Below are 12,247 nucleotides of genomic sequence, written 5' to 3'. Positions count from 1 at the left end.
TTCCTGCTCCGGGCCGTCCCTCTGCACTCAGCTCAGGACCCAGCACAGCCGCAAGGTCCCTCCTCACCCCACTGGTCATCCTTGCGATGCCAGCTGCCAGATCTGGTGACAGATCTTGCTACAACTGGACACATGGCCTGAGAAGGGCAGGACCTGGCCAAGGCCCCAGGCTCCGGGCCTGCATTTGGCTGCACCATCTCGGGGGCACCTGTGGGCAAGGGGAAGACAGGCTGCCATGCCTGGTGTTCTCTGGTCCTGGACTGAAGGGACTTCCCGGCTCTGAAACGTGGCTCCCGTTCCCAACCGCTCCTTGTCCGTGGGTTTACTCCGCTGTCCCCCCACCGCACTGCAGCCCTCACCCTGGCGGAGTCAGGTAGGCTTCAGGCCTCGCCCTGCCAGAGGGTCTCCATCTTTGCAGCCCCAACTCCCGGGGCCTGGCACCCACGGCTTTTGAGCTGAGCGCCATTATGTGGCCTGGAAACGTCCTTACAGAGCTTGGTCTGGCTCCACCCAACAGCCTTCGCCCCTGACCATCCCTGAACACGAAGTATGGGTGAGAAGGGCAGGGCCAGGGTGAGCGGCCGAGCGTGGCACAGGGCTTTGCATTTAGCCAGAACCTTCCCTAGGCCCCCGGGACCTGCCAAGCCTGAAGACACGGATCCCATCTAACCTTAAGAGGCTGCAGACCAGGGTCAGTTTTTGGTCATTTTAATTGCAAAAACCAAAACATTCATATAAATAAGACCGCTGTGTAAAATATGATTCGTCCCTTCTACTAAACCCTTCTCCCCACACTCAGAAAGAATATAGAAAACCCAGCAGAGATACGAAGTACAAATCAGCATGCGGTCCCTGATGAAAGCCACTGCAGGCCAGGTTCCCTGCTGAAGCGGCCTTGCGGTGAGAGCACTCCTGGCCCAGGCGTCTCACCCGAGGCTCAGTGACACCTCGAGGCCCCGCTCTCGACTGCGACTGCGCGGTTGGTGGAGGCAGCAGACAAGGGTCATGCAGCCTGGGGCGGGGAGGGGAGGATGGGAGGACTGCTTGGTCCTCAGCCAAGGCCGGGCCGGGAGAGCAGGTCCAGTGGGATGTGGTGGCTTGTGCACCTGGGGTCCAGCTGGGAAGGGGCTTCTTCAGGGGGGGTGGTCACCACTTCCCCAGAGGACAAGAAGCTGCCAGTGTCCCTTGAGAGGACAGGCTCCTTCTTGGGGCCACTTTCATATGGCCACTAATGACAAGGACAGTGGGCATTTCCCAGCAGCACAGGGATGGCAGGCAGTGGGCTCCAGGGATGCCAGGGGACAGCCACCCTGGAGAAAGGTAGGATGGCGTGTCCTCGGGAGAAACCCACTCCCTACCCTGCCACCGTCACTCCCCCACTCCCTACAGGGAGAGGGCTGCCTCAGCCCCACCCGTAGCTTGGGACCCAGGGGGAGGGCTGAGAGCCGGGAAATTCACACACTGGGCGTGGCTCAAGACACTGGTACACAAGGACAAAAATAAAAGACCCCAAACTCCTTGGAAAAGCCAGGACCTGCCTGGAGCTGCTCCCCATCCCAGAGCAGGGGCAGGACAAAGCCCTGCAGGGGACAGAGTGTCAGGAGCACTTCCAGACACACACGGCCAGCGTGCCCCCGAAGTATAGGTAGAGGAGGTTCTTCACCTCGTGAGTGATCTCAAACCCGAAGCCCTCGCCGATCACCACGTGCCAGGAGGAGCCGAACTTCTTGTCCATGGTCTCTTTGATCATCTTGGCGGCGCTCTGGAAGGGAGAGGGAGCTCGTGAGGGGGCAGCGAGGGGCAGGCATCAGCTGGCACTACGGTCCTGGGGCACCATTTCTGTTGCTCTCCTGCTCCTAGAACCTTCAGGAAGGGCCTCCCCACAGGCCACCTCCTGCCAGGGCCATCACACAGCAAAACCAGACACTCCCTCACCAGCCAGGAGGGAACCAGCGAGGGCAGGCGGGAGGGCTCGGGCTGAGGGCAGCCCCTGGGCTGAGTCGGCCTCTGTGCTCAGTGCTGGCTCCGGGCCAGGCCACCAAGTCCTCGGCTGTGAGCTGACAGGATGGGGCACAAAGCTGATCTTGGGACCACATGAAATGGCAGACATGAGAGCAGTTTGCAGACTGTAAGGGACTGTCATTGTCCCATGGGGCCTGGGTGAAAGGCTTTTCCCTAACGGGGCTCAGGGAGAGGCCAGACTGCTTGTCCTAGTCAGGGTGGCAGCCCACTGCCTTCAGTGCTGGTTCTCTCCGGAAGCTTCCCCAGCAGGAAGAGCAGGTCTGGTGAGGGGCAGAGCACCCGTCTTGCAGGGTGCGGCCCATGCTCTGGCATCGCTGTGTACCAGGATCACCCACCACCGTGACAGGCGCACGCCGAGCCCTCTGTCCCCATAGCTCAGTAAGTAAACCAAGGCTGCCCAATAAGGAGCTGTGGCCACCGTCCTGAACTAACAGACGAGGTCGCTGGGCTCAGAGATGAGAAAGGCAGGCCTGAGAGTAGGGAGCTGGAGGGGCGGAGATGGGACAGGGACTTGGCCTGCTCGGCCAGAGCCAGGTGCCCAGGGTCTGCCTCCCACCACTGTGCGACACGGGCTCCTTCCCACCACCCCTGGAAACAAGCCCACTGGCCACATCCCGGCCACAGTGACAGTCCCTGGCAATGGAGAGGGCCCTCGCTCCTCTGGATGGATGAATGGATGCGTGGATGAACGCCTGGGCGGGCCTCCGCTCGCCACTGAGATGGAGCCCTGGGGACTGCCGGGGCCAGCAGCCCACCTGAGGGTCTGGGACAGGGCTGCAGAGACCCCCCTGGCTTCTCTCCCTCTAGGCTGGGCGTGACCCTCGGTCCCGGGCAGCAGCAGCCTCTTCTCTCCCTGGCCTCCAGACTGACTGAATCCCAGGAAGCCTTGGGCCTAGTCTTAGCAGGACCCTTTGGCGCTGGCTACAGGGGTCGGGGGCCACTCTGTTCACACGCAGGGTCAGCAGAGACACGAGGGGCCGCCTGTGCTGGTGGCAGTACCTCGTTGTTGTTGGAGAATTTCTCACAGGCTGTGACACACAGCTCCATGGTTTCCACTCGCATCTCCTCTGGCATGTCCGAGTGCTAGAGAGGGCAGGGGACAAACAAAGAGAGGCTTCTTAGCCCACGGCCTGGCCTCCCTGGCTGGCCTCTCCATTTCATGCTTAAGGCACGGACACCAGGTGACTTCCCTGGCACAGCCTCCGGCAGGGGACCAACTCCTGACAGGCCTGCCGTTGAGGCCAAGGGGTGTGGCACAGAGTGGAGTCCAGGTGCTCTGGAGCCTAGGTGCCCTGCAAGGTGCCAAGGCCCAGCCAGGACAAGGGGAGAAGGGCAGGCCGGGCTTGGGGACAGCGGTGGTGTGGCTTCCGATTAGACCTCTCAGACCAGAAGGCACAGCCTCGCCACTCCGAGGGCTCCTGGCCTCCCGCGCCTCTCGGGCTGCTCTCTCTTAATTAGCTTGCTGGCCTCCTCCTCCCAGCTGCAGGAAGGCTGGCCGTGCCCACTCTCTCCTCTGGGGGACTTCGTCTGTGTCCTCTATACAGGGAGAGGCTATCCGCACCTTCTTCCCCAGCACTAACCTCTTCCTTGAGCTCTGGATTCCCATGTCAACTGTCCCTTTGACAACCTCATTTAGATGTCTGAAAAGTCACTTTTCCCCACAAACCTACTCTTCCTACATCTTCCCTTCCTTGGTCACTCTGGGAACAGTCCTCAACCCTCCTCCCCTCACTCGGGCCCCTCCCCCATGAGCCCTGCTGCCTCCAGGCCTCCTCCAGGCCCTGCCCAGCCGCTGCTCCGTCTGGGCCTCCCTGCTTTCCCGCTGCCACCTGGCGTCCCAAGCCCACGTTCTTGTGACAGCTCGAGTAATCTTAAAAAGCGATCCCTTCACACCTCAGCTTAGGCCCTCTCCTGCTTCCCTGACCTCAGGACGCACCCGAATGCCTAGCCGCAGTCCTTCCTGCAGCCCCGCCAGGCCTGTCCAGTCTGCTCCTCCGTCACACTGACCCCCATGTCCTGATGTCCTGCCCGCCGGGCCAGCCATGGGGCCTTTTTCTCTGCTGCTCCAGGATGCTGTGCCCATCCCACCTGGGCCTCCTGGGCCTCCTGGGCCTCCTGGGCCTCCTGGGCCTGCTGTTTCTCTGCTGGGAATGTCCTCCCCCGCAACTCTGCGAGGCCTACTCTCTAACTCCATTCTGGTCTCCGATCGAGGAGCTTCTCCAAAAATGCTGGCCTCTGCCTGCTCGCCCCGCACACCGGCTCTGTGTTCCTTTGTAGCACTTACTCTCTGCAACCGTGGCCTTTAAACATTCCTTTCACGTGGGCCAGGGACATCTGTCTCACATACCACCCTCTCCACAGTGCCCAGAACCATGTCCGGCATATAGCAAGAGGCCTAAATATATACTTGGCAAATGAATGAATGAATGAAAGGATGAATCACTGCTGCCCCCTGGATGTTTAGGTTGAGCCAGCAGAGCCTCCTCCTGTTGGCACTGCCATCCTGCAGGGGACGCGCTCCACCCACCCCTCTCCAGGCTGCAAGGGCCCTGGGCTGTGTCTCCCTCCCGCAGGGCTTACCCTGACCAGAGGGAAGGTCTGCAGGCGCTTATAGTCCGCCTCATCCTTCTTCCCTTCTGTTTCTCCCATGATCCTTCCCGGGAGGAGAGAGTGGGGCTCTCAGAAGGTGCTGGCACTGGCAACGAGGACGCCCAGGAGACTCAGGAAGCACGCCCTGCCAACTTGTCTTTCCCCAAGGGGTGCTGTAGAAAACAGGAGAACCAGGAGAGGAGACTTGGCTTTAGAACCACACATCACAAATTAGAAACGTCTCAGTAACAATTTGACACCTCCCCATCTTAACTCCCCCACATCCTTTCCCAAATGGCCAGCAAGTCTGCAGACGGAGGGTGAGTCAACGTGAGATGCTGTAAGAACACACTGTCATTGTCAAGATAGATGCTGACTGCGGGCCAGGCCCAGGATGGAGCCTCAAGCTAGCAATCAACAAACGTGGCTTCTCCTTGTGCCCACGACACACCGGCTTTTCTTTCCAGCAGACGTGGGCAGGAAGTTAAATGTTCAGGTGACAACTGTCAATCTAGGATCACTGCCAAGTGAGGGGTCCTCCCTGCAGGGCCTGATCTGTGAGGACCTGGACAGTGCCACGCAGTACCTTCCCTGGCACACCAGGTCCATTGCCGTCCCTGGCTGTCCATCTCAGGTCACTGAGTCCTCTCTGGCTGGCCTAGAATTGGGCAGACTGGGTGCTGGTGATGGTTTGCACTGACCAGCAGAGTAGCCTGGGCTTCAGATTCCCCATCAGCAACCCAGGGACAGTCACATCTCACTCACAATGAGAAAGGGGCCACCACGAGAACTCAGTGAGACAAGGCACAGAAAGCAACGCCAGGCACATGGCGGTACGTGTCATTCTCTCCACCTGCTTCCCAGGGAGACCAAGGGAGAGACTGGGAATGACAGGAAGTTATAAAACCTAAACCCATGCAGGGCCCCCACCAAATCTAATATCAATAACAGAAGGGGCCTTTCCTAAAGAGATGGGCCTGAGTCCGAAATGACCGGGCGCACTGCTGGATGTCTGGATGTTTTGATTTATCCTTATCAATGTATCAATTCAAAGGGCTTCGTAATCCCAGAAGCGGTACCGACACACGAGCACAGATCACTGAGACAGTGGAACTATTTTAATAATCTATATTGAACAAATGCAGCCAAACAACATTACAGCATGTCTCACTTTCCCAAATAAATTTACTTTTACTGCACCGCTACACAACTCAGAGATGCCTGCCACAGGAACTCACTGGTAGGTGTAAATATTTTATTAAAAAACATTTTTTTAAGTCAGGGCCTCATCTTGCTCAGGTTGGCCCTAGACTCCTGGACTCAAGGGACCTCCTGCCTCAGCCTCCTGAGTAGCTGGGATTGTAGGTGGGTGCTATTATGCCTGGCTAACAGGTAGATAGTCACAGGTGACGTGCTGTGTTCCAGCCACCGTGCCAAGTGCTCCACATGCATTTATGCAGCTCATCACGATGATGACCCGGAAGTCAGGGCCTGGGTGAATGGAGGCAGGAGGCCTCACATGCCGCCGAGGCCAGCCAGCTGGGCAGCAGCAGAGGCAGGATGGCATCCAGGTGCTACCCTGGCACGAGCACTCTGCAGCTTTATTCTTTAGGCCTCCTGGCTTCACACGCCGTGGCATTCACAGCACGCTCGCGCCTGGCCACTAGTGTAGCTCGGGTGTCCCACAGTGATGTGAGTTTCTGATCTTCCCTTTCAGTGTCCAGCCTTCTAAGGTGACTGTGACCCTTGGGTGCCAAGCACAGTTCCCTGGGCATGCTTTCCCGTCTGGGCTGGGCTCTCTGATGCTTCCGAAGCCCATAGCACCTCCCTTGGCTTTCCTGGGCGAGGCTGGCAGCCTGGCACCAGCTCTGCCGCCCCACTACACTGGTATTTTCTGATTTCCCAGGGGACAGATGGCTCCTCTTATCTCATAATTCTGGGCATTTGAGCCACTCTGATATTAGCAGTTTTTGTTTGTCTCTGCATTGCTGGCAGATCACCAGCCCCATCCCGTTGGACTATCTGGTCAGGTTTGCCTTTGCTCATCACGCTAAGGCCCTTCTCCAGTCCCGCCCTGTCCTGGCGGTTTTAGGATGCCATTGTATTGCCCCCTCCTCCACCCTCCTCAAGGGGTGACAGAGCCGGTGCTACCTTGATAATGAAAGTGTCCCAGGGCTCTCTGGGAAGTTCAAGTGGGAATGATTTCAAATGTGGAAGCAGCTGCTGAGGCATCTTCCACCTAAACATTTCAATTCAGTTCAATTCATCCTTGGAGCTAAAGTGCCAGAAGCAGGAGGCCGGAAGGGACTTGAGAGCCACTGTGCGCGCCAACCCAGGTGGGCAGGGTCTGGGCAGCTGCTCACATCCTGTTCTACCTACAGAGTCCTGCGGAAGCCCACGGGACCTCAGGGGCCTACCTGAGCCCACTCTTTAGGAACCAAAGAGGGAAAAGCCCCAGGACAGGTATGGGGCGGGGCCCAGAGGAGAGGACTGCTTTGGCCCACAAGTCAGAACATGGAGGTCCGAAAGCCGGTTCCAGAAGGGAAGTCCAATTCTTTTGTTTTTCCCTGTGGTGCTGGGGATCGAACCCAGGGCCTTGTGCATGTTAGGCAAGCCCTCTACCCACCGAGCCGGATCCCCAGCCCAGGAAGTCCAATTCTTCCCACTTCCTGGCTCTCTGACCTTCGGCAAGTAATTTACCTAGGCCTTGGTCTGCTCTGTGAAACAGGAAACTGATTCCCGTCTTCTCATGTTCAGAAAGCTGATGCAGGTCCACCTCGTGTGCAGGAGATTACAGACGTTCAAGCTCTCTGCGCTGCTCTTGGCCTGTTCTCTGTGATCACCACCTTATTACTGGCCAAGTCTCGCTCAACTTTATTAAGGACTGTGATTTATTATTGTAAATAGCCTTTCCTATACTACATATACTTCTATTGTGTACAAGGGATGGGACTTAGAGGGTTAAAATGTGTGGTTGGAGATCCTGTGTTTTCAAGTACAGAAAGGCACGAGGATTTTTTATGACACTGTATTATTATAGTCCAGCTGCAGTCATTCAGCCATGGTTGGAGAACCCTGCTGAAAGGATGCTACCCAAAATAGCAGGACTAGGCGTTTTAATGACCTTATCAATCTCCCCTGTGAACGAGCACGTGCCTGAGAGAAGTCATGCCAGGCTGGAAAGAGCCTTTTAATAATGTAAGTGTGTCCACGCCATGGGACTCGAGTGTGCTAGGTGCTGAAGCTCGGCCCCTTGCCACCTGGCCCCAAGTGACACACCAAGCCAGGGACAGCCTTGCTCTCCCAGGTTCCTCTCTCGGCCTTGCCTAGAGGCGCAGGCAGGGCTCCCCGGCGTCGCCAAGCCTGTTCTTGTGTGGCACTGACCTCAGTCACCATTTTTTATTTTGCTTGTGAAGCCTTTATGGAGAACACATAGGAGGGCCCGGGTGCGTGGGAGGGGTGGGGAAATGAGTGGGCTCTGGGAAATAGGCCAAATGTATCTGCCGGCTCCATGGGTGGGGGAGCCCAGTCACTCACAGCCTTAATCACAGCTTTCCGCGATCTAAGGCCTACAATGCATCTGAGAGACCGCAGGCCACCAGCTTGTCATGGTGGTTCCGAGAGCAGCCTCCAGGGCAGGTCTGATTCACATCTCGGTTCTGCAGAAAGAAGGTCAGACAACTGCCCACTGCTCCCGGCCTTGGTGCTCTCAGCTGGGACCAAGAGTAAGAGGGGCCTCTCCCTCCCAGAGGGAGCAGCTCCGTCTCTGATGGGAACCTTCCATATCCTTCCTCATAGACTAGCACTCACACTTCGAAACATTCAGCCCAGCAAACCAACATTTCCCAAGTTCCTACTGTGTGCAAACCACCGTGTTAGTGTTGGAGGAGGAAGGTCACAAGGTACAGGCCCAGGTGGCAGGGTGTGGTCACTTTGTGCCTTTACACGCATTTTCTCCCTTCCACCTCGTGAGGCCTGCGAGGGAAGTACGAGCAAAGTATGAGCACCCGACTCTCAGACCAGGCACCTGGGCTCGGAGGCTGTGGCTGGCCCAAGGTACACAGTCAGCAAGGGCCGAGCCAGGACCTGAGCCCAGATCTATTTTCTGACTACTTCCTTCTCTGTTTTCTCCCTTGTCACTCTGGTATCGGCAGCCACGGGTGCTGCCATCTGTGTAGGCCTGCCTCCTGCTCCCAGCCTCGGCCTGGATGCACGCATGTGCACCTTGGTCACGCACATCCTTTTCCTGACTCACCTGTGCTCCGCCTTCTAGCAAACAAACGAACAAAGCTGGGAGGTGAGGAGGAAGGGCCACAGCAGGTCAGGGTGGAAGGCTGAGCTTCCTAGAGGCCTGGGGCTCTCAGACCAGCTGAGTGGGGGCAAACCCAGGGGGCCAGTCTTCATTTTGCTAAGTAAGAGCATTAAGCACGTCACCTGCCGTACAAGAGGGAGATGTGATGGGAAGAAGGAGTCGACTGCAGAAGGAAGGTCAGCTCCTCTCGAGGAAAGACGCCACGTTTCTCACACACACAGGCTGTTCTGTCTTGTTTTGTTAACACTGTCCTTCAATTTTCTCACTTTACTGAGGTCCAGTGAAAACTGCATGTGCCTTAGACATGAGAGGGAGGAGGAAGAGAATAAGGGAAAGAAGCGGGTGAGAGGTGGGGGAGGGAGGGGACATCTGTCGACTAGTAGAGGTTCAGTTCCCACAGCTATCTGTGTCTAACACCATGTGATAAATGACACTGATTGGGGTGGTACCTCCTCGTGGACATACCCAAATTTGGATGAAATCCCAAACACTTTTGTCAAGATACAGAAAGTCACGGCCATGCAGCCACCAGCGCCGAGCGAGAGCAGCTGCGTGCAGGCGGCAGTTCCCCCGCCCCTCGTCCTTCCCACTTGGTGGAACAGATTTGAACGCAAGGGACTAAGAATGACATTATCACAGAAAGAAATTGGACTCAGCCAGCACTGATTTATTTCTTAAAAACTCATTCACAATTGCTAATTGCCGGTGACATCTCACAACCGATCACGACTTGGCCAAGCCTCGTGAGTCCAGACAGTTCCCTGAGGCTGAGGGACTTCATCTGGTCTCTTCTAGATGTCCCAGAGCACAAAGACCACATGGCAGAAGTCCAAGAAATATGAACATTGAAATTACATTATATTTCAGGAGCTGGGGATATAGCTCAGTTGGTAGAGTGCTTGCCTCGCTTGCAAAAGGGCCTGGATTCAATCCCTAGCACCACACACACAAAAATTATATTTCATTAGCCTCTGAGAAGGGAGAGGACCTATCAAAGCTATCCAATCACATTTAAGGAAACTGACCTTAAGCCAGGTACCAGGAGGGGCATTCTACACACAGGATCTCTTATTCCCTCAGGAACTATCTGGCAGGCACCATTATTCCTATTCTACTGAGGAGCACAGAGCCTGAGTAAAGGAGATCCTTTACCCAGCTGATAAATGGAGGAGTTGGGATTCCAACCCAGGTATATATAACTTCAACTACTTTAAGCAAGAGAGCCCCTTCCTTCAAGGAGTTTACAGTCGAACAGACCAACATGCATGCCTCAAGGAGTTATGGCTCACCGTTCCAGAAAGGGCCACCAGACAGATGTAGAGAAGAGGGAAGAAAATTCTGGAGGTGGAGAAGGAGGCTAAGAGAGGACAGCAAGAAAAGCTTGGGGATGGGGGCAGTGGCAGCACTGGAGTCAGGTCTTCAAAGGTAAGTGGGATCCTGACAGGTGGGCAGGTGAGAAGCCTTCCAGGCAGTGAGATGACCGAACAGTGGCACCTAGGCAGAAAGTGCAAAGCATTTTCTGGGGAAATGCAATAGACCAATTTGACTGCAGTATAGAATTTGGCCAAAAAGAAAGAAATAGGCTAGGGTTGGGTTGTGGAAATGTAAAAGACCCTAAAACCCAGGCTTAAGAAGTAGCTTTTTTTTTTTTTTTTTTTTTTGGCGGGGAATGGGAAGCCCTTTAGAGTGTCCTTGGTGGTTGGTGTCAGGGCTGTGTGTTTTGATGTGTTGTGTGTTGCTGTCACCATCTCATCTGTGGAGAGAGGAGATAGTGACAGCAGTCAGGAAGCCCAGGTGACAGACATTAAAGACCTGAGCCAGGGTGGTGGCTTAAGGAATGGAGAGGATGATAGGTTCAGAATAACCTGAGAATTGCCCAAGTGGCATGGGCACAGTAGAATGACTGCGGATGCCCTAGAAGGATGAGTACACTACTGACAGACACCAGGGAAACCAGCAGAGGGGTGGGAGAGCAGGCCAGCTTGATTTTAGAATATTAGGTTTAAGTCGCTGACAAGATGTGCAAATGGCAGAATCTAGTCACGAGTAGGAAATCGCTGAATCGTGGATGACCAGAGGCAGAAGGGAAGCCATTGAGTCCCACCCGGTGCATCACTGTATTAATTGCTTCCTGCCCTCATCCGTATCCCTAACCGCAAAGCACAGGCAAACGATCAAAACTGGAGATGCGGATCTGAGAATCAACTGGAGAAATGACAGCTGATGCTGTTGGAAATTGGTTCATACTTCCCCGAGCGGGGGAAATGTGGGGAGGGAAGAGAAACAAATACTGACTCTACATTGGGTGGGACTCTGTACTTCAATTCATATCCTCAGAATTCCCAAAGGAGATGCGCTGGCTTTATATATGCACAGACTGGTGCCCAGGGAGGTTAGGTAACTTGCAAGGGTCCTGCAAGTAGGAATCTAAAGTAGGTTGGCCAGTTCTCCGCATCACACACACTTCCTCCCGCGGAGAAAGCATCCTCAGGAAAACCTACAGTGGGGGTCTAAGAATAATATCCTTGGACGCCAAGTCCAAGAGGCCTTTCGAGATCATTCAAACCGAGTTCTCATTTACAGATGGGGAGACTGCGTCCCCAAAAGAGTAATGACCAGTCCAGAGTCCCACTAGTTGCCAACTCTCCAAGCCAAGCAGTCTTGGGCCGAGGCGAAGGTGACCATCAGCCCAGACGCGGAAGGTGGATTACTTCGCGAAAGGTTGGGGAATCGCGGTGCTGGGGGAATCGGATCAGAGAGGCTGAGCGAGCCCAAAGCTGGACGGGGCGCCGGGTAGTGGGGAGAGGCGGCCTGCACAGTCGCGACGGCGAATCTGTCGCGACCCAGCACGCAGGTCCCCCTGGTGGGTTTGCGGGGAGGAGGGGGGGAGGTCCTGGGGCTGGGGAACAGCAGGCAGGAGACTGAGGTGGGGCCTCGGCGGTGGGCGAGGCCTCGTCCGCCCCGCGTTGCCTCCCGCCCTCCCTCCAGGCCAGCCCTCCCCGCCTGGCTGCCCGCCGCGCCCCGGGGCCTCACCTGCTCCCGCGGGGGCCGGAGCCGGGGCCGCAGCCAGCGCACCCCCGCCAGGGTTGTCAAGGAGCAAACAAGAGTGTCTTAGCAACCAGCAAGGAAGTCCTGCCCCCTCACCGGACGTTGACAGGAATTTCACTTGTTATTGGCGTATAAAAGTGTCAATCATGTGGAAGGGACCTACGACGCACGGGTTTGCACGGAAGGGGGCGTGACTTACAGGCTAGGGAGGCGGGGCTTCGCTTATAGTCGTCTTTAGTGTGCCCGCGGAGCCAGGGACAGACAGAAGTTCTCGGT

At 56.1% G+C, this 12,247-nt stretch overlaps 1 protein-coding gene across 4 annotated transcripts; it reads right to left on the bottom strand.

Annotated features, from left to right (window-relative positions):
* Positions 1–748: 748 nt before the first annotated feature.
* Dnal4 (dynein axonemal light chain 4) lies at positions 749–12,044 on the bottom strand. Of its 4 annotated transcripts, none has more exons than XM_026411481.2 (5): positions 11,957–12,044; positions 4,603–4,784; positions 3,022–3,105; positions 1,664–1,762; positions 749–1,310 (listed from the first exon to the last, which is right to left on the bottom strand). In XM_026411481.2, the coding sequence occupies exons 2-5, from the start codon at positions 4,669–4,671 to the stop codon at positions 1,218–1,220; spliced, it is 345 nt and encodes a 114-aa protein (XP_026267266.2). In that variant the 5' UTR covers positions 4,672–4,784; positions 11,957–12,044; the 3' UTR covers positions 749–1,217. The 4 variants fall into 4 exon arrangements, with proteins under 4 accessions (XP_026267266.2, XP_026267268.1, XP_077655016.1 ...); XM_026411483.2 differs by having other exon boundaries at positions 749–1,012; XM_077798890.1 differs by lacking the exon at positions 11,957–12,044 and adding an exon at positions 9,046–9,115.
* Positions 12,045–12,247: the final 203 nt, after the last annotated feature.

This window comes from Urocitellus parryii, chromosome 5 (genome assembly GCF_045843805.1).
Source record: "Urocitellus parryii isolate mUroPar1 chromosome 5, mUroPar1.hap1, whole genome shotgun sequence".
In the NCBI taxonomy this organism is placed as follows: domain Eukaryota; kingdom Metazoa; phylum Chordata; class Mammalia; order Rodentia; family Sciuridae; genus Urocitellus; species Urocitellus parryii.
This window is presented reverse-complemented; position numbering and strand designations above follow the sequence as displayed.